The following is a 24,953-nucleotide window of genomic DNA, read 5'->3' as shown; positions in this document are numbered from 1 at the left end:
GTCCGGTAAATAACGAATATTTCCACTTTAACCCCATAACTTTTAACTAATTATAAAAAAACCGAACAACTTCAGCATGTGAACATTACAACCCTAACTACCAAGTAAAGAAGTACAACAATCAAAAGACCCTGATCAGGATTATGTTTTTGTTTTCTCTGAGTCGGATCCAATTTCGAAACTTTCTCTTGTTATTTATCTTCAAGAGCGCCGTGAACTGTATTACACATCCCAGGATTCTTCAAACACCACAATGGCTGAATTGGTTCAGCTCCAATCCCTCTAATCACCATCCTATACCTCCAGAGGTTTAACCGGTCAACAGCTTTACCACACCTCTTAACACCTCTCTCGTCTTTATTCCCTGACCACAAGCTCTCTGCAAACGCAGAGGCACGGGGCCAAAGCCGTGAATCTAAAACCGTCGAGTCAGCTTGCTCTGACCATAACGCAACTTCTCCTCCTAGCACCAGCTTCTTCTCTTCCTCATCGAGCAAACCATAGGTTATATCATAGTTGTATATGCTCTGCCACGTCTTGAAAGGTGCACACCAAGACCCACCACCGCCTCCGTGCTGATCATATATACTATCATTCCCTAGAAAACCGCCATGACCACAGTCTAAGTAGTAGAACTCTGATGAAGAGACAATTACTCTGTAACCAGCAGCTACGATTCTCTTTGTATTCTCAGGACCGTTATTCCAAGTCTGTAAGATTATGTGCTCTTTAGGTAGAACCCATGGATCCACCTTGATTTGTGCATCCAGCAGAACATCTTCCCAGTAAACAACTGTACGGTTCTGTGACACGATGTAAGGTAATGTAGAGTTTATGTACTTTTCAAGAAGCTGACTTAGTGTTCCACCAGAGGACATGAAAGATTTTATGGCAGGATCGGTTTTCCAACAGCTTGGGATAACTTCATCTCCACCTCCATGAAAGAAAGATTCTGGAAATTGCTTAACAACATCTTGTATGACGTTTTTAACTACATCATATGTTTTAGGATTCAAGGGGTTAAGCTGACCAGTCCCGGGTTCACTAGCTAACCGTTCGTCCCAACTTTTACCAGCAGGCCACCAAAACATGTTGGCACATGTCACTATTTCCGGGTAAGCTTCTCCCCACGATCCTGTATGGCCTGTCATGTTTAACAGTATCCGTTAGAGCCAAGCTAAGTTCATGTATGTGCAAGAGCAAATCAAGTATTGACTCACCAGGAGTGTCTATTTCAGGAAGTACTCTAACTCCATGCTCAAAACCATATTGAACAATCTTAGAGACATCCTCAGGAGTGTATACCATGTCTGGTCCATAAGATCCTTTTGCAGCGAGTGAAGGTTCAGAAGGAAGCACTAACGGAAAAGATTGCGAGTCAGTGATATGCCAATGGAAGACATTGAGTTTGTTTGCACTCATGGCCTTAATTGTTCTCATTATATCATCAACTCCATAGTAATTCCTGGATGTATCGAGCAAAACGCCTCTGTGGCCAAACAAAGGAGAATCCTGAATATGAATGCCAACCGGTAAGCACAAATCAGGAGATGTTCCCCAAATCATCTGAGAGAATGTCTCAAGGCCATGCATAGCTCCCCAAACCGACGGAGCTAACAAGTGGGCTGAAGAGCTGCCAATGGGGATGGAGAGGTTATAAGACTCATCAACGCCGTGGTGAAGCGGAAGAGAAAGATCAGTCACAATGACTTTAAGGTTGCTCAAGGTGTAACCTTTCATAAATTTGACAGGATGTGTAATGAGTGGCGAGTAATTCTCAGAGCGGATCAGGTTGTGATAGCGTGTTACAGAGGCCGAAAGGTATTGGTGTTCAGGGGCAAGGATGGTGAATTTTGGAGAGAGGACAATGGCTATATGTTGAGGCCATGACAGGTATCTCGGCTTTGGCCAAATGTTGATAGGTGTCGAAGTGGAGAGAAATGGCGAAAGAAGTGAAATGACGAAGAGTAATTGGATTAGTATCACATGAAACTTGGAAAGATTCATCATTATTTCTTCAGTGTTTGACAATAATGCTGTTCTTGAATAAATCTACTACTGCTAATGGATTTTTTCAAAATCTGCACACACAAAAAAAGGGAATTTTGAGAGAGTGCATTACAGATCACAACAACAGCATCAGGAGCAAAGACAAGTAAATGGGTAAAAGCCATATACACTAGGAGTAAACAAGAAGTAGAGTAGCATGTAAGATCCAAGTGCTAAAGTATTGAAATTTAATGCCTCAAAAGCATTCTGAAGCAAACCCTAATTGCGATATTTCAGCTAATGTGATAGACTTTTCCTTAAATCTCCAAAGTAACTAAGCACTAAGCACAGAGAGATGATAAATCGATTCTCTAACTAACTGGAATTGCAGAAAAAACGAAAGCTGAAAACGAAGTAACAGAGGATTACCCTTAAGTCAAGCAAAGGAGGCGGAAGACGACGAACACTAGATGTCATTCATAGAAGCTTCTCCGGGAGAATCTGACTGAGAAAATATCTAAAAAATTGCTTCATTCTCTTAACAAGGCAATCTTCTTCTTCTGTCTTTAACTCACCTTCTTTGCTTCTAGAATATAAAGAAGATCTGGATTGATTAATTATTATATATATATATATATATATATATATATATATATATATATTATTTTAATTTTGCTTTTTGTGCAACGAATAGTTAACGGGAAACTAGGGTGTACTCAAATAAAATAAAAATTAAGAATCTACACATGCTATTTTTTTAATTAGTTCTCTCTCTTGGCTATTTAAATTGGACAAAGCTACCCCTAATATAGATAACAAATATTTTAACACATAACAAAATAGATATCCATAAAATTTTAGAACAATTTTTACATATCATTTATATTTTTTTTTCTTTTATCATTTATATGTTTATATGTTTATATCATATCATTTATATGTTTCTATGTTTATATCATATCATTTATATGTTTCTTATGTATAAGTTAACATAACAGATGAAATATCATAATAAATTAACATATTAATATATAAGTTAGTTGATATCAATTATATAATAAATAATTTAACTCGATAATTATGAGTTTATCAAATAATTTATAATTTATAGCGCTAACATAAATAATTTAATTATATACCTATGAGATTATCAAATAATTTATAATGTATAGCGGTAACATATGATTTACATAGCTAATAGTGCTAACATATGAATAACTATAAATAATTTAACTATATAACTATGAAGTTATCAAATAACTTATAATTTATAGCGATAACATACAATTTACATGATACGGTATTTTTGCAAATATCAGTTTATTTATTTTTTGTTAAATCGAATTAGGGGTAAAAATGTAATTTCGGTAGGGGTGAGGAGAGATATCTAATTTTAAAATTATCACTCCTTTACTTTTTGTTTTCAGATCTTTTGAGTACCAATTTTTAACAAGCCCATAGTTAACTATTTAAATATTCAACAGTAAATAGACGTAACTAACTATAGTCTTATGTTAAGTAAAAAACAAACATCTATGATTTCCCTTTTATTTTTCTATAAACGATAGTACAATTCTTACAAAACAAAGTTGACTATTAATATCTGCATTATTAACTTAATTAGTTATATATACAAAATTTGAAATAAAAGTTATACTGATATCCTAAATGGTAATTTTATATCAAAGATATATATATATGTGTAAAACAACACTTTATAATAAGATATACAAAATAAAACAACACTTTATTCTAGTCGTAGATTTAGATTTGTAATCGATAGTACCCCAAATATCAAAACTAAATTAGGATTAGTCGTTTACCAAATAAGACCCCAAATCTGTGAAATGTAAGTATGTTACACAATTAGAACTCGATCGGACATAATTGTGTTGAATCAAGTGTTCATTTTCAACCAGCCATTTAAAAAAGCACTACCAGCAAAACACATGATTCCCATAAGTCAAATTTAAAATGAGTGGTTAATGAATTTCCCAATTCATTGTCTATAATTAGCCATCACCTCTAAACTAAAAACATAGGAAAGGTTGTAAATTAGTTGTTATTGAAGCTAACACATTTATATGAACCCAAGGTTGTAAATCAGTTGGTTGGGTTCATACAAAACGTTGGATTCAAACAAATAATTCTGTCGTATTTTGGGGATTTCGAGTAGTCATCATCGAAAGAGATGTCTGCCGGAACCCCCTTTAATACGACAGAACCTAAATATGAAATTGAGGAATCACGTTTTGGAAAAATAGTGTGTTACGATCAACAACTTCTCTTTGAAAAGAGAGAACAGAAGGGATGGGAAAGTGGAAGTACGCTTGCCTCGTCCCTTCCGTTCTTCATAACACAACTATTTGTTGCAAACCTTAGCTACCGTGTCCTCTACTATCTAACCCGACCTTTTTATCTTCCTCCTTTCGTAGCTCAGATTCTTGTACGTATACAAATTCGTCTTAAATGTTTCTGCATTAGTTTTTTTCTCTCTTTGTCTTAATATTTTTGGTAATTGTATTTTTGCAGTGTGGTTTATTGTTTAGCCCAAGTGTTCTTGGGAACATGACAATCGTGGTCGAACATATATTCCCCTACAGATTCACAATGGTTCTTGAGACATTCGCAAACTTAGCTCTCGTCTACAACATCTTCCTCCTTGGTCTAGGGATGGACCTGAGGATGGTGCGGATCACCGAGCTCAGACCAGTCATCATCGCCTTTGCAGGACTTATCGTCGCTTTACCAGTTGGTGCAGCGCTTTATTATCTTCCAGGAAATGGCCATCCAGACAAGATCGTCGCTGGTTGTATTTTCTGGTCTATCTCTTTAGCATGTACCAACTTCCCAGACCTGGCTAGGATTCTTGCGGATCTTAAACTGTTACGGTCTGATATGGGTCGTACGGCCATGTGTGCTGCCATTATCACTGATTTGTCCACATGGGTCCTCCTTGTTTTCGGGTTCGCTTCTTTTAGCAAAGCAGGTAATGTTTACAATTAGTAAAAAAAACAAGCCACCAATCAAATTAATACTCTAAAATCTATAATCATTTTTTAAAAAAATTACCACCCAACGAAAACGGAATGAATCTTATATTTAATCTTTTATCTTTTTCTTTTTTTTTCTCTCAAACACATGCATGGTATAACTCAATAATTTCCTATGTTTTATTGTCGTTTTGTTTTTGTTATGAAAAAGGGTCATGGAACAAGATGATGCCGTACGTGATTATCGCCACTGCAATGTTCGTCGTTTTGTGTATCTTTGTGATTCGTCCGGGAATTAAATGGATCTTCTCCAAGACCGTGAAGGCTGGTCACGTGGGAGACACTCACGTATGGTTCGTTTTAGGAGGTGTTGTCCTATGCGGTCTGATCACGGACGCATGCGGGGTCCACTCCATCACCGGGGCATTCCTATTTGGTCTCTCCATCCCGCACGACCACATCATACGTAACATGATTGAGGAGAAGCTCCATGACTTCCTCTCCGGGATTCTTATGCCTCTGTTCTACATCATTTGTGGGTTACGAGCAGATATTAATTTCATGCTCAAGTACACTGACAAGCTCATAATGGTGTTTGTGATCGGCTCTTCCTTTTTGGTAAAGATTCTGACCACTGTGGTTGTCTCTTTATTCATGCGTATGCCTATGCGTGACGCACTCGCAATGGGAGCCCTTATGAACACCAAGGGAACTTTATCGCTCGTCGTTCTTAATGCTGGTCGTGATACCAAGGTACAAAACTAGTCCATCAATTTTCTTTTATTGCACATTGTGGCTAGGAAAAGACAAAATTGGATGAGTTAAACATGAATAATAGATGGAAAGATATTTATCCGTTATCATTTAACTTAGTTTTTTTTATTTTATTTTTAAAAAAAAAACATTTGCAGGCGCTGGATAGTCCAATGTACACTCATATGACGCTCGCTCTCCTAGTGATGTCGCTAGTAATCGAGCCTCTTCTCGCAGTTGCATACAAACCCAAGAAGAAATTGGCTCATTATAAGCACCGTACCGTCCAAAAAATTAAAGGAGAAACAGAGTTTCGGGTCTTGGCTTGCGTCCATATACTCCCCAATGTCTCCGGGATCACTAATCTCTTACAAGTCTCAAACCCAACCAAACAATCACCTCTTAATGTATTCGCCATTCACCTAGTGGAGCTCACCGGTCGAACCACGGCCTCTCTGCTAATCATGAACGACGAATGCAAACCCAAAGCGAACTTCTCTGACAGAGTCAGAGCAGACTCCGACCAAATCGCTGAGAACTTCGAAGCTATGGAAGTCAACAACGACGCTATGACGGTTCAGACCATCACGGCGGTCTCGCCTTATACAACGATGCACGAAGATATATGCGCGTTAGCCGAGGATAAGCGAGTTTGTTTTATCGTATTGCCTTATCACAAACACTTGACACCGGACGGTCGGATGGGAGAAGGAAACTCTTCTCATGCCGACATTAACCAAAACGTTTTGAACCACGCTCCTTGCTCAGTCGGGATTTTAGTGGATCGTGGCATGGCCATGGTCCGGTCAGAGTCGTTCCATGGAGAAGCGATGAAAAGAGAAGTAGCGATGCTTTTCGTGGGTGGTCCAGACGACCGCGAGGCGCTATCATACGCTTGGCGGATGGTCGGACAACACGTGATTAAACTCACCGTTGTAAGATTCGTTCCGGGACGCGAAGCTCTCTTATCGTCCGGGAAAGTTGCGGCGGAGTACGAGAGGGAGAAACAAGTAGACGATGAGTGCATATATGAATTTAATTTCAAGACTATGAACGATTCTTCCGTTAAATATATCGAAAAAGTAGTGAACGATGGTCAAGACACGATCTCTACAATCAGAGAAATGGAAGACAATAACTCGTACGATCTCTACGTTGTCGGAAGAGGATATAACTCAGATTCTCCGGTGACAGCTGGCTTAAACGATTGGAGCAGTAGTCCTGAGCTAGGCACAATAGGGGACACATTAGCTTCTTCCAATTTCACAATGCATGCTTCGGTTTTAGTCATTCAACAGTTCTCTGCCGTGAACAGACAGGCTGCAGCGGCAGCAGCCACCGCAACAACCGTTGTAGGAGCGGTCGCCGGCAACAATCAAGAATCCGTTGATGGTGGGGCTAAGGTGACTCGTGATGCTGAGCCATTTATGAAGTCTATGTATGAAGATGAGGAGGAAGATGAAGAAGATGAACACCAATATGGAATTCATAGGTGATGAGTTTGTACATGTATACTCTCGTTGAATCTATGTTTTTTTTAGTCTAAGAGAATGTGAATGATCTTAAAAATCGTAATCGTATCCAGTTTTTTGAATTTCCAATTTTCTTATCGTGAAGCGATTAATTTAAAATTTCTCACATATATACCTTAGGTTATTTTTCAAATTACAAAAGATTTTTGTATAATTTCCTTAGTCTCCAAATCAAAACAAGTGGTAAATGGTATAGTACATAAATTTCATTGATAGTTGAAACTTGATACTATACTAAAAACGAAAGATCATAATGACAATGCTTGGATTGAAGTGGGTCTACTCTTTTCAAAAAATTAGAGTATTGCAAACAAAATAGTTTTATATTCCAAAACCATATACAGTATTGAAGGATAAAAAATGAAAATAATTATAATCAGTTTTCACTACATTTTTTGTTTTTATTCTATGCAAATAAAAAACATTTATTATTCAACATTCCTTAATTAGACTACAGATGACAAATTTCGGGATTTGTTTATGCCTTTTTGTCATCTAATTTCTCGTTAAGGTAAGAATTAAAACTTGTAAATCTCATATACCATACACGTAAATATTCTGCGTATATGTGATAAAAATAGTGTATGGTAAGTTGCTTAATCACGATAAATCTGCTTAATCACGATAAATCTTACAAAGACTAAGACCAATTTAACTATAATCCATAAATCTCTCCTACGTGATCTCGTCTTAATTAGTTCTTAAAATTTTCAATAACTTGAAAGTTATTTTCAGTAATTATTTTAGATTTTTATGCCCTGACGTAACATTAAAAGTTGGAAAAAGATAAAGATTGCTTCTTCTTTTTTTTGACATGAAAACTGATAAAGAAAATCTAAAAAACATATTTTATCAAAGGAAACAAAAGGTAAGTAGTGATCTCGAAACCCTATGTTTGTTCTTTCGAGTCGTCCGAGAAATGTGCGGTTTCTGTTAATCCGCAAAGACTTTTTCATCTCTGTCTATGCGTATGTTTGGTTTTGTCTCCACAAACATGTCTCTCATCAATGTTTCTTTTTGTCTTTTACTCAAATATTTTTCAAAATTCAATTCTGTTTTTGGGAATAAGCTAAACTTTTCTCTCTACAAATCAATTTAAAAGGCTGCAGTGTGTGTCACTTAACAAAAGAAAGAAAGAACGAAAGCCCTTGTTATAGTCCGATCTTTTGTATCTTTCTTGTCTCAAAAGCGTACAAGTGAACTCTTTTGAGAGTTCTTTTTTTCGTATTGTTAAAAAAAAAACTAAGTAGCTTTGGCTTATATAAGTTCTTTTGAAAAAGACACACAGAGGATAAAATTGAAGACCCAACCAAAAAAAAAAAAAGAGAGATGGAAAGTAATGGTGGAGGAGAAATAAGAAGAGTGAATTTAGTTTATTTCCTTAGCCGTTCCGGCAACGTTGACCATCCTCATCTCTTGCGTGTTCATCATCTCTCTCGCAATGGAGTCTTTCTTCGAGGTTAATTCACTCTCTCTTCTTAATCAATCTCTCTCTCTCTCTTGTATTTCGATCTCTCGTCTAAATTGTGTTTTCCTAAAACGCAGATGTGAAGAGATGGTTAGCTGACGCACGAGGCGATGCGATGCCTGACGCATTTTGTTGGTCTTGTAAGAGGTACTGAAATTAATTGAAATTACTACGTTCTTTTCACATTCTTGAATATTAATTACGATTTTTATCGATTTTTTTTTTAACAAGATTAATTACGATATTTATCGATTTTATATATAATGTAGGAGGTACAAGAATGGATATGTATGGCAAGATTTACTGGACGACGATCTTATTACTCCAATCTCCGATAATGAATATGTCATCAAAGGATCTGAGATTCTTCTAAGCTCTCCAAAGGGTATGTGTCACACGCACGTAACTATCACTAAATTTCATAATTAGGGTTTCTTAACTAGTTTTTTTTTTTTTTTAATCAAAACAGGGTATCGTCCTCATGTAGAGAAGAAAGCTTGGGACGTAAGAAATAGTGTTGACGGCGGAGAAGACGTTGAAGAAAAACTCCAGAAGACGAAACTAACGTCAGAGAAGATCCGTAAAGAGTCTCCGGTGTTCTGCTCTCAGAGATCGACGGCGACAACGTCGACAGTCACCGAGGAATCCACCACGAACGAAGAAGGTTTCGTTCTCAAGAAACCAGATCAGAATAAAGTATCCGGCGAAAGAGACGGTTCGAGTGAAAACGGGTCGGGTAACGATGTAGAGTCGGGTCGACCGAGTGTATCGTCGTCGTCTTCGAGTTACATTAAGAGTAAGAAGAGCTATTCGAGCGTACGCGCCGCTCACGTGTTACGGAACTTGATGAAGTGTGGTGGTTTGGACACGAACGACGCCGTTTTGGTGCCTTTGAATAAGTCTGCGTCTGGGGCTTTTGGTCCAGCTTGGGAAAACGAACGCAGATACCAATACCACCACCAACAGCACAATGCTCGGTACGCCCCAAAATACTCATATCCTTTATTTTCAATTGTTATTATTTTAAAATCATTACTTTAAAAGCTGTTCATGCCATTTATGATTGGTTGGGATTAATCTTTACTAGTTTGTTAAATATTAATTAATAGTCATTTACTTTTGTAGCATATCATTGGCTCCTAAACAAACAAGTATAATAATTACAACTACACTATACAATAACCGCTCAAATTGGTAACACGCCGTTACTTTTTTTTAATTTATCTTTATAATATATAGAAAAAGCTTCGAAGGATGGAGTGGCATAAAGATGAAGGAGACAATAGAGTTTTGTAAACCAAAGGCTACCCCAAGCAAGCCTTCTATGGCTCCATTATGCGCGTAAGCCCTCACTCGATCCCCATGCTTGAAACTTGATAAATAATAATACGGCTGATGTAACTGTTGGTAGTTCATTAATATAGGCAATGTGGGAAGTTATTTAAACCCGAGAAGATGCATTCTCACATGAAACTATGTCAAGGGGTGAAAAAGAATTCATCAGCGGTGACGGGAAATAACACCGGTAAACCGAGGCAGCAACGTTGCATAAACATTCCTGGAAACCCGTTGGGACATCAACGTGTTGTGAGAACTACTCTCAAAGATTGATGATGGATGGTTAATAATAGCTGATATATAAATCTCTTATATATGAAGTAGCAACGAAAGTTTAATTGCTAACGAAATTCTCTGTTTGATAAAAGCGCAGAGATTGTTTGAATATCATGAGCTTACTTGGTTTTTGGTCAGGAAATAAATTTGAATAATCTATAAATTTGATCCAAATTTGGAAATTTATGTGTTAGAAAATCAGTTGAAGCAACTATAGAAGACTAATTCGATTGTACATGTTTACAATGTAAGTTTACACAGTTATATTACGCACGCACGTACGCGTTTTCATGTCTTCATGTGCATATGTGAGTTATTGGTACATTTGGATGAGAATGTAATTAATTAGCACTTGTTGTGCTAAATTAATGAAACAACATGATCTTTGTCGTTTTGTCTATAAAGAAAGGAAAAAAAACTCGCGTCTACTTTGACCAGGTAAAGATTCAAAGTGTCAATGAAAATTCTACTTATTAGAGCCTTCATCGTAGCTTCGGCGACTCTGCCTCTGGTCAAATATGACCATCTTCTCTTTCGAACTCTATTTAAGCACTTGACCTTACTTGATTAGTAAGTACATCAATCTCTAATTCATATATAGATCTCAAGAAAACAACCAACAAAAGTCAAAGGACCAATCTGAATCTTTTTTAAAAACATCAATAATGGAAGGAAGCTTTGAAGGCATGCTAATGAACGTGAGCATATTTGCTCTGGTTCAAGCTCTCGTGTATCTCATACTCTCTAAATCTTCGAGTGTTTTCTCAACGTCAGAGACGATGAAGAGAGCTTACAGTTTCCGGTCAGCGAGATCCATCAGCATAAGTAGGATTCTGGCTTCTCTTCAAGATATGCCTGCAAGCGGCGAGATGTCTCCTTCTTCCATGGGATCCTCTTCTCTTGTCTCTCCTTCTTCGTCACCAAAGCTTAAAACATGAACCATATGTGATTCAGAAGTTGTTGGTGAATCCGGCGGATGAAGTTAGTTTTTTGTTTGTTAGATAATTTCCAATTCTTTTTTTCTGCATAGAGATCATTTGTAATATCATTCAAAATTGATTAATAAACATATATACGTGTACTACTTGGCTCTGTCTTATTTTATCGTCTTCTACTGGCCATGTCTTATAGATTCTTTACATTTCAAGAAAGAGCATGCATGCTTCATCAGTGCATGACAAATATAGTGTTGACATGAGTTCCTTGAATCTAAACCCAGCCCAATAAAGCCTTTAGGTAAAAAGTAAAACCCACCCAAAATCTAGCTTATGAGAGTGATTTTACAAGAAAGACATTAGTTAGTCACTCCAAACTGATGTGCGACGTTTAAAGATTTATACTTTCACAGGTCAGAAACTGAATATTTGCATCATTTGGGGATCTAGATGATATTTATGGAATCAAAAGCCCACAACCTTTTATGGTTGGATATCCCAATCTCCATGACTACTTTAATTTGATCATTAAATGTCTTCCAATAATTTTATGCGAACCAGCGGACTAGTCAAGTTTCACAATTCCTTTTTCTCATTGTTGCTGGAGAAAAATATAACACAAGCTCTATATGGGATAATAAGAGCTTGTGTTTATCTTCACAAGCCAATCCTAAAATCAATTAGTAGTGTTTTGATTCAAACGTCAGAAAACAGAGGATTGACGTGAGACCTTGTTAAACGAGAGACACAAAACGTCAGACATGTTAGTTGAGCTCTGTCACCATATATTTATGCATATCTTTTGGAAGTGGTTTGGTGGACGTATATGTAAAGATAATCATATTTAAACACATTAGTACATACTTGTACAATAACAAACAAAGTATTTACAAACATCCACGTACAGATGTTTTGTTGCCAACCCAATTTTACTTTTTTATATATAAAGATATATGTATATGAAGATAATTTGTTACCGTTTATAGTTATACTAATAACACGTAAGGAGATAGTATCTCCACCGAGTCTTGATGTTTTTCTTTTCATCTAAACCACATACTCAAACCAGATAAAAGTTCTATCGTGAGGATGAAAAAATGTAATAGTAGCATTCATATGCGTTTAATATCACTATACTAGATATTAGACAAACAACGTTTGGTTTTATTGGAGAATCGTGAGCATCTAGCGTGGAATAAATATCTCACATCTATGGTTTTGTCTAGTGGACAAAATTGGATTGTGACACTTTTGATACAATAATTTGTTTTTAATAATACTCACTCATCTTCCTCTATAATTACATATTTGTTGTCTTAATGCGAGAAATCGATTTATTACTTGTTTTACTCTATCGAGTTATTGGTTTTAAACTACCTTTTTTTTTTCTTTTTTAACGGAGTAATTATTTATCATTGGAAATCCGAATGGGAAGATAAGTTGGATGATCTCTGAATTCAACTACCCAATTCAATTAACACATGGCTCAACTCCTATATAAATTAAATCCTTAATATATAAGTTATAAATACAAAGGAAAAAAATTATAAAAGTTGGATGATGATCCGATTCGAGTCACAATACTTCATCATGACCAAACAATAATGAAAGCATATAAAAATAAAGTTGTTCTGAGTTCTTTTATTATATCAAAAAGAATACAAAAGAGTATTAGTTATATTTTATTGTTTACTTAATAAGATTACAATAGTAATGGACTATTGGTATTACATTAATGAAAATTGAAAACGACCCAGCAGCTTCCAAAAATTAATATATGACGTTATATAATACGTAAAGGCTGACGTGGGAGTATATGATTGGTTGGAAAGAAAAGCTGCAAAAAAGGAAAGGTCTACCTTACTTCAGAAGAACTTGGCGCCTGCCTTGTAGCCGTTGCTTTCCTCTCTCTCTCTCTCTCGCCGGAGTTTATCTCGCCGGAGACCCGTTTAATTTGGCCGACGAAGGAAAGAAAGATGATAAACCCCTTTTTATAACCAGTACTGTAACTCGACCGCATATCTGATGCTGTTTTAGGTCTTCAAGGAGTTCTCTGCTTTTGTCTCTCTCTCTTCCTCTGTTAGTCGTCAGGTGACCCTTAAAATTCTGGGTTTTGTTATCTTCAACTCCGAGATAATGAAATTGGATGTCTTTTTCTGATTGTGCGTTTCACTTATCCCATTCTAATTTTGCTCCACTTGACTGACCTGACTTTTGAGTGAGACTAGATGCTTCGTCTTTCTAGGTCTTGTCATTGGAGTTTTTCTCAATCGGGTTTATTTAAACCTTCGAAAGTTTAATCCTTTATGTGTCTTTAGGACCAGAGGTATCTTGTATTCACGATTGTTGGATTGGATAGTTAAAATAATATCTCTTTGCGCTTTACATCGTCGGCTACTTTACTGGGTTTTTGGGGCTCGAAAGTTCAATCCTTTTATCTTTCTTTATAGAAAGAAACAGCTTTTCGCGTTCATTGCGCGTACAGTGATATTTTCTCTTTGTGAGGATGAATCACTATTAGCTTCTCTCAACTAAAGCGAAACTTACTACTTAAAATTGGATCCTACTTGTTGTCTTCTCTCTTTCTTTGTTTGGTTTTTTTCTTTTCTTTAGTTCACAAGTTTTTCAAGGTTTTGACTAATAGTTTACTTTGTTAGCTCAGACTCATTCTTCTCACGATTTAGAAGATGTCTCAAAGAAGAGAACCTGATCCGCCTCCGCCACAGAGGCGGATTCTGCGGACTCAGACTGTTGGTAGTCTAGGAGAGGCTATGCTTGATAGTGAAGTGGTTCCATCATCGTTAGTGGAGATTGCTCCGATTCTTCGTGTGGCTAATGAAGTTGAAGCTAGTAATCCACGTGTTGCTTACCTATGTGAGTGGAAACAATTTCACAACTTGATTCTGATGGATTATCTTAACTGAGCCTTGAATAATAAAATTGTGGATTTCGATGCTACCAGGTCGGTTTTACGCGTTTGAGAAGGCACACAGGCTTGATCCAACTTCAAGTGGACGTGGTGTTCGCCAGTTTAAGACGGCACTACTTCAACGATTAGAAAGGGTAAATGGACGTCAACATTTGTTTGATTCAGTAACATGTTGTGTCGAATGTTAAAACTCATGTCTGTTTATGTTTCTGATTGCTTCTCCAGGAGAATGAAACAACTTTAGCAGGAAGGCAAAAGAGTGATGCGCGTGAAATGCAGAGTTTCTATCAACACTACTACAAGAAATACATCCAAGCGTTGCTAAATGCTGCTGATAAAGCTGATCGGTTTGTGTTTGATCAAATGAATTCTTCAAGTTTTTGGTTTTCCTTACAACTTTACCTCTTACTGAGTTATTTATTCATATTTCAATATCTTACCTTAGTGCTCAGCTTACAAAGGCCTATCAAACTGCTGCCGTTCTCTTTGAAGTCTTGAAGGCTGTTAATCAGACTGAAGATGTGGAAGTGGCTGATGAGGTGATGATGCTGATTGTTGACATTATGTTATGTAGTAACAATATGACTTGCATTCTTGTGCGATCTTTATTAATGATTTGGAAAAACTCTTGAGACTGTTGTGATCTGGATTGTCAAATTTGTCTCTGATCATCCCTTTTTCTGCTGTAGATTTTAGAAACGCACAATAAGGTCGAAGAGAAAACCCAGATTTACGTGCCTTACAATATACTTCCCCTTGACCCAGATAGTCAAAATCAGGCTATAATGAGATTGCCTGAGGTAAGCCTGCTACTTACCTTACCTTCTATCTTCCTGTTTTGTTGTCTTTCAGTCCAATCAATGTGTTTGAATACTATTCTGCAGATTCAAGCTGCTGTAGCTGCTCTTAGAAATATAAGGGGATTACCATGGACAGCAGCTCACAAGAAGAAACCTGATGAAGACATTCTAGACTGGCTTCAGTCTATGTTTGGGTTTCAGGTACTGTTAGCAAATATCCTGTTTCTAATTATTTGACTTAAAGTTTTTTGTCTGTACTGAATGTTTTTCAACCTTTAAACTGCAGAAAGACAATGTTTCGAATCAAAGAGAGCATTTGATCTTGTTACTTGCTAATGTCCACATCCGACAATTTCCAAGACCTGAACAACAACCAAAGGTAGGCATTTTGTGATGATTTCTTGTTTGCTCGCTTCTAGGCAGTTTACGTGCACTAAGTGTTGTGCTCAATATTTTCTCTAGCTGGATGATCGTGCTTTGACAATAGTGATGAAGAAACTTTTCAGAAACTACAAAAAGTGGTGCAAGTATTTGGGTCGGAAAAGCAGCCTTTGGTGAGGGTTCCTCATGTTAATGTCTCAAAGAGTTTTCACATTTTTCGATCTTACCAATAAAATAGAAAGATTTTGAAAACTTATGCTGTATTATTCCTCATACTTTATGTCTGCTTATCCTCTTGTTGGCACTTGAAGGTTGCCGACTATTCAACAAGAGGTACAGCAGCGTAAATTGCTCTACATGGGACTTTATCTTTTGATATGGGGAGAAGCTGCAAACCTCAGATTCATGCCAGAATGCCTCTGTTATATATATCACCATGTATGGATTCACTTTAAATCAGTTCAAATGTTAATTATCTGTGAAGAATAACATTTTTATAGCTGTTTAAGTTTAATTATGATCTTCCGTATCTGTTCAGATGGCTTTCGAGTTGTATGGTATGTTGGCTGGTAGTGTTAGTCCCATGACAGGGGAGCATGTAAAGCCAGCTTATGGTGGTGATGATGAAGCTTTCCTGCAGAAAGTTGTGACTCCTATATACGAGACAATAGCAAAGGTAACTTCGGTAATTCTAGTAGCGGCCATCTTTTATTCTCAAGCTTTCCTATAATCTACCTTCTCGTTTTTATATCTAAATCTTTGTGCATTACAGGAAGCAAAGAGAAGTAGAGGAGGAAAGTCAAAGCATTCTGTGTGGAGGAACTATGATGACTTGAATGAATATTTTTGGTAAATGCAGATGATCATCGTATAACCTTTTTGGAATGTCACATTATTTGATCCTTACGGAGTTCTGGGTGGTCTAAGTTCCTTGTCCCTGCAACTATGCAGGTCAATTCGATGTTTTCGCCTAGGGTGGCCTATGCGGGCCGATGCTGATTTCTTTTGTCGGACAGCTGAAGAACTTCGACTTGAGAGAAGTGAGGTATGAGTAATACTGTAATAGAGACTATATAATGGGTCATATATATGTCCTTTTCTGCTTATATTAGCAAATTTTTGCATTATTGGTCTAATGGATTATAAACTTGTAAGTGTTTATGTTAAATCTTGATGTATTAGCTTAGACTGATCGCCATGTCTTAAAGTTATTTCAACCAGTACATTTTTTTTATTTCATTTGCCTCATTTTTCTGTATCTTTAATTTATTCATTATGTTCATAATGGTGCAGATAAAATCAAATAGTGGAGATCGGTGGATGGGAAAAGTCAATTTTGTCGAGATACGCTCCTTCTGGCATATCTTTAGAAGTTTTGATAGAATGTGGAGCTTCTATATCCTGTGTTTGCAGGTAGCAAAATTTTGTAGTTACTATTTCAAATTTGTGTTTTCTTTTTGTTGTTTAATGTATCAATCTTGTCTAGGCAATGATTGTTATTGCATGGAATGGATCCGGAGAGTTGAGCGCCATCTTTCAGGGTGATGTCTTCCTAAAGGTTTTGAGCGTCTTCATTACAGCAGCTATACTAAAGCTTGCACAAGGTGATGATTCATAGTATAGCTGTTTAGCATCATCTGTTATAGTTGTTTTTAGCGTCCTCTCGAAATATGATGTTTTCCTACCAATTATTAGTTTGACTTTTGTAATCTTTTGATTCATCACACTTTTCCTTCCAGTTTTCTGATTGTTTGTCTTCATATTGTAGCTGTCCTTGACGTAGCCCTCAGCTGGAAGGCAAGACATAGCATGTCACTCTATGTGAAACTCAGATACGTCTTGAAGGTTGGTGCGGCTGCAGTATGGGTTGTGGTCATGCCAGTTACTTACGCGTACAGTTGGAAAAACGCTTCTGGTTTTGCTCAGACCATAAAGAATTGGTTTGGGGGACACAGCCATAATTCACCTTCGCTTTTCATAGTGGCTATTCTTATCTACTTATCCCCGAACATGCTTTCTGCGTTGCTTTTTCTGTTTCCATTCATACGGCGTTATCTTGAAAGGTCTGACTTTAAAATAATGATGCTGATGATGTGGTGGTCTCAGGTAGTGTATTCATGTGCTTTTATCTGAAAATATATTTCCGTGGTGTTAAACTAAAAAGGTGGCCTTATCATGGTTCTTTGTGATTCAGCCTCGTCTGTATATAGGAAGGGGTATGCATGAGAGCGCTTTGTCACTTTTCAAGTAAGGACTCTAAAACTTAAAGGTCGGAATGTTGGTTGGCTTTTCAGCACTGCTTAATGATGATGTACAAATAATTTCTAGGTACACAATGTTTTGGATCGTTTTGCTGATTTCAAAGCTGGCTTTCAGTTATTATGCTGAGGTATCACATTTTATCAAATTGATGTGTAGTCTAGCATGAGCAATATGCAAGAAACTATTATTTGGAAGTTGGAAACACGATCTTCTCTATTAAGATTCCATTGACATATCAGTCCATGAGTGTCAAATTTTTCATGCATTTCGTCTTTGATGCAGATTAAGCCCCTTGTTGGTCCAACCAAAGATATAATGCGAATCCATATATCCGTCTACAGCTGGCATGAGTTTTTCCCTCATGGTAATGTTAACTGAATATCAGGATTTGCTTATTGCATAATGCTGTTTTATTAAATAGCTCTGCCTTGTTACTTTGGTTTCTGCAGCCAAGAATAATATAGGCGTCGTCATTGCGCTCTGGTCACCAGTTATTCTCGTGAGTTTGCATATACTTGTTTATTCCCGTATCTGCTTTTGTTCTTATGGTTTCCTCTGTGGTATGCTAACTTCTATATGCAGGTTTATTTCATGGACACTCAAATATGGTATGCTATAGTTTCAACTCTGGTTGGAGGTTTAAATGGAGCTTTCCGCCGTCTTGGAGAGGTTTATTGTTGTTTTTGTTGTCCATTACAAAACACATAGGGTTACTTATACACTCACTTCTTTAAATTCCAAGAGATGGTGTCTTAAAAAGAACTTTGTTTCACTTCAGATCCGAACACTTGGAATGTTGAGGTCGAGATTTGAGTCCATACCAGGGGCCTTTAATGATTGCTTGGTACCACATGATAAGAGCGAGGATACAAAGAAAAAGGGATTTAGGGCGACCTTCTCTCGCAAGTTTGATCAGGTCTGGTTACTGCTGTTATGTTAAGCTATTTTCATTATCCTTTTGTTTTGTAGAGCTCTATCTAAGGTTGTGTTCTCTTTTTGTATACAGCTCCCATCTAGTAAAGACAAGGAAGCGGCCCGATTTGCTCAGATGTGGAACAAAATTATCAGTAGTTTCCGAGAAGAGGACTTGATTAGTGATAGGTTCGGTCTGGCTAGAATCTTTTCATTCTTCTCTTAGTCTAATAATGAGAGCTAGGTCCTTCTTCAAACTTGGATGGAAAGAAGACTAGTTACAGGTTCTAAAACGAGGAAGCCTGCAAAAAAAGGAGGAGATTTCGAAGAGAGTAAAAGGCAGAGGAGAGAAAAAGTTATATGAGCGAAACCGACAGCCATAGAAGGTGAGGAACATGAACACCAGTTACAGTGTAAACTTGTCTGTGTTACAAAGTTATATATTTGACGACAAAGGGAGTTAGATTTATGAAAATATTAATCATTTAAGGTGAGTAGTACTTATATGCTGCTGTTTCAAAACCAATGGTAACGTAAGTAATGAACCATTAGAATTGTTCGAGTCAAGCTGTTGCTGACTGTTCTATCAGAGGGTCAGAACCAAACTAAATTAAGAACTATATATGGGGTTCCGTGACATTACCATTGGTTTCAAAAGAACAGTGAGTAAGTCCTACTCACCTTAAACTGATTGGTCTTTTCAGGAATCTAACTCACTCTCCCATCAACTATCTAACTTTGAAATGCAGACAAGTTCTTCTGTACCTGGTGTTCATGTTGGTCTCACCCAAATCAACGCTTGGCCGCTCTTACTTCTCGGCCTTTTACTCTCTCTGAAATCACCTCTCTGGCTTCCTGGTCCCAAAACCTATAACTATTCTACTTTCAATTTACGTTTGAGAAGGTAATTACAAATGTGGTTATAAGAGTTATGTATAATGTACAGGGAAATGGAACTTTTGCTTGTACCATATTGGTCTGACCCTGATTTGGATCTTATCCGGTGGCCACCTTTTCTACTGGCTAGTAAGGTGAGGATTTATCTTTTGACTTACGTCTGGTATTAGATTTTTCGTTTTTGTATTCTAAATTTTGGCCTATTCATGATTAAACTTCATAGATCCCTATAGCTTTGGATATGGCTAAAGACAGCAATGGAAAAGACCGTGAACTGAAAAAGAGATTGGCTGTTGACAGCTATATGACTTGTGCGGTTAGAGAATGCTATGCCTCTTTTAAGAATCTCATTAATTATTTGGTTGTCGGGGAACGAGAAGGGCTGTAAGTTTTTAATCCATTGCCTGTGTTCTTGTATAAGTCAGGACTTACGGTAACCATTCGTAACTTTTTTGTTCTTGTACAGGGTCATAAACGACATTTTTTCCAAGATTGATGTACATATTGAGAATGAAACACTGATAACAGAATTGAACCTGAGTGCTCTTCCTGATTTGTATGGCCAGTTCGTTCGGCTAATCGAATATTTGGTACATACTGTAACATTACAATGATGACTATCTGTGCCAAGCTTAGCATGAAAATAACTGCGGTCAGTCTACTTGTAACAGCTACAAAACAGGGAGGAGGACAAGGATCAAATTGTAATCGTCTTGCTGAACATGTTAGAAGTGGTGACTAGAGATATCATGGAAGATGAAGTCCCAAGGTAAGACCATTTGTATGAGCCGTCTTCTAAGTGATCAATCATTTTCGTTTTCAGCGCTCTGACTTTTCTTTTTTTTGAGTCTCTATTCCATAGCTTACTAGAGACTGCCCACAATGGATCTTATGTCAAGTACGACGTCATGACCCCTCTTCATCAACAACGCAAATATTTCAGCCAACTTCGGTTCCCAGTTTACTCTCAAACAGAAGCTTGGAAAGAAAAAGCAAGTCTCGTCCTTTAAAAATGATTCCATTTATATCATTCTTTTTTACACTACAATGGTGCATTTTGATCTCTGTGGCATGAGGGCCGTCTAAGTGGTTTGTCCTTTTTTCTCCGTTTTTGTTCTTTTGCAGATTAAGAGGCTTCATCTTTTGCTTACTGTCAAGGAGTCAGCTATGGATGTTCCGTCCAACTTGGAAGCTCGGAGGCGTCTTACATTCTTTTCGAATTCATTATTCATGGACATGCCTGCTGCACCCAAGATCCGTAACATGCTTTCCTTCTCGTAGGTTCCAGTCACTTTAAAATTAATTTATGGCTACCTTTTTCACCTTCATCTTGGATGCATTTTCCATTGACTTTCACATGCCTGCTTAACATCTCCCAATTTGGTTCTTCATAGGGTCCTGACACCATATTTTTCAGAGGATGTTCTTTTCTCCATATTTGGCTTAGAAAAGCAAAATGAAGATGGAGTCTCTATACTCTTTTACTTGCAGAAGATCTTCCCAGGTTTCACTATTCCATCTGTTTAAAACTTTTCATATGGCGCTGTTATCTTGTTTGAGCTATCAGCTGAGTCCATGGCTTACATCAGATGAATGGACAAATTTTCTGGAACGAGTTAAATGTGGCAACGAAGAAGAACTAAGAACAAGAGAGGATTTGGAAGAGGAGCTTCGTCTCTGGGCATCTTACAGAGGCCAAACTCTGACTAAAACTGGTATATAGACTTTAGCCTCCTCTCTTAATCTTTCATGGGATGAAATCTGCTTCATTTTTCTATCTTGACGAATTTATCTTTTGATAAGTGCCTGATTTTTGACTTGTTTCAACTAGTGCGAGGCATGATGTATTACCGAAAGGCTTTGGAACTTCAGGCCTTCCTTGATATGGCAAAGGATGAAGGTGCTTGAAAATCCTTTCCTGTGATTCCTTTTGATTCTTAATAAGTTTGAAAGCATTCTTTAAACTACCATCGTTTTTGTTCTAGAACTATTGAAAGGCTACAAGGCTCTTGAGTTAACCAGCGAAGAAGCATCAAAGAGCGGAGGGTCACTCTGGGCACAGTGTCAAGCACTTGCGGATATGAAGTTCACCTTTGTGGTTTCTTGTCAACAATACAGTATTCATAAGAGATCTGGCGACCAACGCGCTAAAGACATATTGAGACTCATGACAACGTATGTCTTCATTCGTCATCTTTGATCTCCACCTTTTTTTAGTTATTAATATCTTAGCCTCATTCGTTAAGCTTGTTATTTCCTTATGGCAGGTATCCGTCTATTCGTGTTGCCTATATTGATGAGGTGGAGCAAACACATAAAGAAAGTTATAAGGGGACAGAGGAGAAAATTTATTACTCAGCTCTTGTGAAAGCTGCTCCACAGACCAAACCAATGGATTCTTCTGAATCTGTTCAAACACTAGATCAGGTATAACGAGAAAAATACTTAAATGGGTTAACCCGATGAAATGAGGTATTGAGGTCAGAGGATATTGATGCTGCTGTTCTATTTTCTGGAGTCTGAGTTTATATTTATTTTCTGTCAGCTCATTTATCGGATTAAGCTTCCGGGACCAGCTATACTAGGAGAGGGAAAACCTGAAAATCAAAACCATGCTATCATTTTTACACGCGGAGAAGGGTTGCAGACAATAGACATGAACCAGGTGAATTGGATATTTTTCTTTTGTCAAGGATGTGTTAATGAATCTCATATATGCTTATGATCAATTAAAAGAATGATCACCTTAGGAGACTCTAAACCTCTACAAATTTGACAAATAGGATAACTACATGGAGGAAGCTTTCAAAATGAGGAACTTGCTGCAAGAGTTTCTTGTAAAGCATGGAGGCGTAAGATGTCCTACGATTCTTGGTCTTCGAGAACATATTTTCACAGGAAGGTACTAATAGTATGATCCTATTCCTGTCTTCGAGATTTTTAGTTTTAGTGCACTTATTGATCTCCTACGTTTGTGGTTTCTTGTGAAGTGTGTCTTCTCTTGCATGGTTTATGTCAAATCAAGAGAACAGCTTTGTCACGATTGGGCAAAGGGTGCTAGCTAGTCCCTTGAAGTAAGCTTTTTCCCTGTTCTGAAATCTTCTGAGTGGAAATTTTAATATTGTGGTTGTCAAATTTAATGTGTTCTATCTGTGCTGCTCCAGAGTACGATTCCATTACGGTCATCCAGATATTTTTGATCGGCTGTTTCACCTTACTAGAGGTGGTATCTGCAAGGCTTCTAAAGTCATCAATCTTAGTGAAGACATATTTGCAGGCACTGGCTTGATCTCCTCTTCTCTGGTGACACATGATCTACTTACTTCTTATAATTCTCATTTTCTCATACCTTTCTATTACTTTCAGGTTTTAATTCGACTCTGCGTGAAGGAAATGTGACTCATCATGAATATATACAAGTTGGTAAAGGAAGAGATGTGGGTCTCAACCAGATCTCAATGTTTGAGGCAAAAATCGCTAATGGAAACGGCGAGCAAACTTTGAGTCGCGATCTGTATAGACTGGGACACCGATTTGATTTCTTCCGGATGCTGTCTTGTTATTTCACCACAATTGGGTTCTACTTCAGTACCATGGTAGGTTGAGATTTACCCTTTTTATCTGTGAAATCACTAGATAGATACATGGCAGATTTGTTTTTCTTTCTCAAGTTTGAAGCCCTTATCTGTGTTTTTGACAGTTAACCGTGCTTACGGTGTATGTATTTCTTTACGGCCGGCTATATTTAGTACTTAGTGGGCTTGAAGAAGGGTTGAGCAACCAACGAGCTTTTCGTAACAACAAGCCTCTTGAAGCAGCTCTTGCTTCTCAATCATTTGTGCAGATTGGTTTTTTGATGGCTTTGCCTATGATGATGGAAATTGGACTTGAGAGGGGATTCCATAACGCATTGATCGAGTTTGTGTTGATGCAGTTACAACTTGCTTCAGTCTTTTTCACGTTTCAGCTCGGAACAAAAACACATTACTATGGAAGAACGCTGTTTCATGGAGGCGCGGAATACAGAGGAACTGGTCGCGGGTTTGTGGTCTTCCATGCAAAATTTGCTGAGAATTATAGGTTCTATTCCCGTAGTCACTTTGTGAAGGGAATTGAGCTAATGATTCTCCTGCTCGTGTATCAGATATTTGGTCAATCATATAGGGGTGTGGTTACTTATATTCTGATCACTGTTTCCATATGGTTCATGGTGGTGACATGGCTTTTTGCTCCTTTCCTTTTCAATCCGTCTGGTTTCGAGTGGCAAAAGATTGTTGACGACTGGACAGACTGGAACAAATGGATATATAACCGAGGAGGAATCGGTGTCCCTCCTGAGAAGAGTTGGGAGTCATGGTGGGAGAAAGAATTAGAGCATCTTAGACACTCGGGGATCCGTGGTATCATCCTTGAGATCTTTTTGGCCTTGCGCTTCTTCATCTTTCAGTACGGGCTTGTGTATCATCTCAGTACCTTTAAAGGGAAAAATCAAAGCTTTTGGGTAAGCTAGGCTGATAACTACTTCCCTGCAAATGGGTGAATCCCTTGATTGTTGAACGATAATGACTCTGTTTTCAGGTTTATGGAGCGTCATGGTTTGTGATCTTGTTCATTCTACTGATAGTGAAGGTATGAACCTTTACACGCAGATTCACCATATACTTTTCTGTTCCAGATTCTAAACATACTGTTGATTTCTTCTATATAACTATCATTGCAGGGTTTGGGCGTTGGAAGGCGAAGATTCAGCACGAACTTCCAGCTTCTGTTCAGAATCATAAAGGGTCTTGTGTTCCTCACATTTGTAGCAATTCTAATAACTTTCCTGGCACTTCCTCTGATAACAATCAAAGACTTATTCCTCTGCATGCTTGCCTTCATGCCAACCGGATGGGGAATGCTTCTCGTAAGTCTTTCTCCACCATTATCAGACTCCTCTCTTTTTTATTTCTCTTAAGATTTCCAAGTATCGTCTGGTTCTGTGACATGAGATCTGTTTTTCTCATCATCAGATCGCACAAGCTTGTAAGCCTCTGATCCATCAGCTAGGGATATGGTCATCGGTTAGGACGCTAGCTCGAGGCTACGAAATCTTGATGGGGTTGCTTCTGTTCACACCAGTAGCGTTTTTGGCTTGGTTCCCTTTCGTGTCTGAGTTTCAAACAAGAATGCTCTTTAACCAAGCCTTCAGTAGAGGTCTGCAAATATCTCGTATTCTTGGTGGTCAAAGAAAAGACCGGTCTTCAAAAAACAAGGAGTAACATATTACATATACACATGTAAATGGCGTATGTGTAGATATCATTTGTTGATCTGTTGTTATTGTTTGCTTTCCAAGTAATTTACAGTTAGAAGTTAGAAACCCTATAACTTTCATAAACATCAACTATTTTTCCATAAGTTCGCAATTCATTATAATAGAAAGCGAGATGTATCTTTTGCATACGAAAGACGAAGAAACTTTGGTCATTCATTCTAAACGACTGAG

At 37.6% G+C, this 24,953-nt stretch overlaps 5 protein-coding genes across 5 annotated transcripts; 4 read left to right on the top strand and 1 right to left on the bottom strand.

Annotated features, from left to right (window-relative positions):
* Nucleotides 1-10: 10 nt before the first annotated feature.
* On the bottom strand, nt 11-2,558 carry LOC17898396 (beta-hexosaminidase 2). Its single transcript, XM_006306071.2, has 3 exons — nt 2,419-2,558; nt 1,221-2,081; nt 11-1,144 (listed from the first exon to the last, which is right to left on the bottom strand). The coding sequence occupies exons 2-3, from the start codon at nt 2,008-2,010 to the stop codon at nt 192-194; spliced, it is 1,743 nt and encodes a 580-aa protein (XP_006306133.1). The 5' UTR covers nt 2,011-2,081; nt 2,419-2,558; the 3' UTR covers nt 11-191.
* Nucleotides 2,559-4,069: 1,511 nt separating this feature from the next.
* LOC17896659 (cation/H(+) antiporter 23, chloroplastic) lies at nt 4,070-7,329 on the top strand. Its single transcript, XM_006303146.2, has 4 exons — nt 4,070-4,435; nt 4,522-4,978; nt 5,194-5,735; nt 5,894-7,329. The coding sequence occupies exons 1-4, from the start codon at nt 4,181-4,183 to the stop codon at nt 7,229-7,231; spliced, it is 2,592 nt and encodes an 863-aa protein (XP_006303208.1). The 5' UTR covers nt 4,070-4,180; the 3' UTR covers nt 7,232-7,329.
* A 1,267-nt stretch (nt 7,330-8,596) lies between these two features.
* On the top strand, nt 8,597-10,460 carry LOC17899327. Its single transcript, XM_006306086.2, has 6 exons — nt 8,597-8,726; nt 8,813-8,882; nt 9,005-9,120; nt 9,205-9,712; nt 9,975-10,076; nt 10,160-10,460. Exons 1-6 carry the CDS (start codon nt 8,597-8,599, stop codon nt 10,344-10,346), a joined length of 1,113 nt encoding a protein of 370 aa, XP_006306148.1. The 3' UTR covers nt 10,347-10,460.
* A 479-nt stretch (nt 10,461-10,939) lies between these two features.
* Nucleotides 10,940-11,433, top strand: LOC17900536. Its single transcript, XM_006304279.2, has one exon. The coding sequence runs from the start codon at nt 11,015-11,017 to the stop codon at nt 11,285-11,287; it is 273 nt and encodes a 90-aa protein (XP_006304341.1). The 5' UTR covers nt 10,940-11,014; the 3' UTR covers nt 11,288-11,433.
* A 1,606-nt stretch (nt 11,434-13,039) lies between these two features.
* LOC17900313 (callose synthase 1) lies at nt 13,040-24,934 on the top strand. Its single transcript, XM_023777136.1, has 43 exons — nt 13,040-13,375; nt 13,947-14,158; nt 14,247-14,347; nt 14,439-14,560; nt 14,659-14,752; nt 14,903-15,013; nt 15,098-15,214; nt 15,300-15,392; nt 15,476-15,567; nt 15,706-15,832; nt 15,933-16,070; nt 16,167-16,243; nt 16,346-16,439; nt 16,688-16,807; nt 16,881-16,998; nt 17,163-17,500; nt 17,589-17,641; nt 17,723-17,783; nt 17,939-18,020; nt 18,106-18,155; nt 18,239-18,325; nt 18,435-18,572; nt 18,663-18,757; nt 19,515-19,599; nt 19,689-19,849; nt 19,932-20,055; nt 20,137-20,234; nt 20,328-20,457; nt 20,591-20,742; nt 20,860-20,969; nt 21,055-21,180; nt 21,297-21,365; nt 21,451-21,640; nt 21,733-21,892; nt 22,011-22,130; nt 22,249-22,367; nt 22,456-22,539; nt 22,630-22,742; nt 22,832-23,061; nt 23,166-23,966; nt 24,044-24,094; nt 24,186-24,371; nt 24,478-24,934. Exons 2-43 carry the CDS (start codon nt 13,972-13,974, stop codon nt 24,724-24,726), a joined length of 5,853 nt encoding a protein of 1,950 aa, XP_023632904.1. The 5' UTR covers nt 13,040-13,375; nt 13,947-13,971; the 3' UTR covers nt 24,727-24,934.
* Nucleotides 24,935-24,953: the final 19 nt, after the last annotated feature.

The sequence above is a fragment of the Capsella rubella genome, unplaced genomic scaffold (genome assembly GCF_000375325.1).
Source record: "Capsella rubella cultivar Monte Gargano unplaced genomic scaffold, Caprub1_0 scaffold_1, whole genome shotgun sequence".
Lineage (NCBI taxonomy): Eukaryota > Viridiplantae > Streptophyta > Magnoliopsida > Brassicales > Brassicaceae > Capsella > Capsella rubella.
This window is presented reverse-complemented; position numbering and strand designations above follow the sequence as displayed.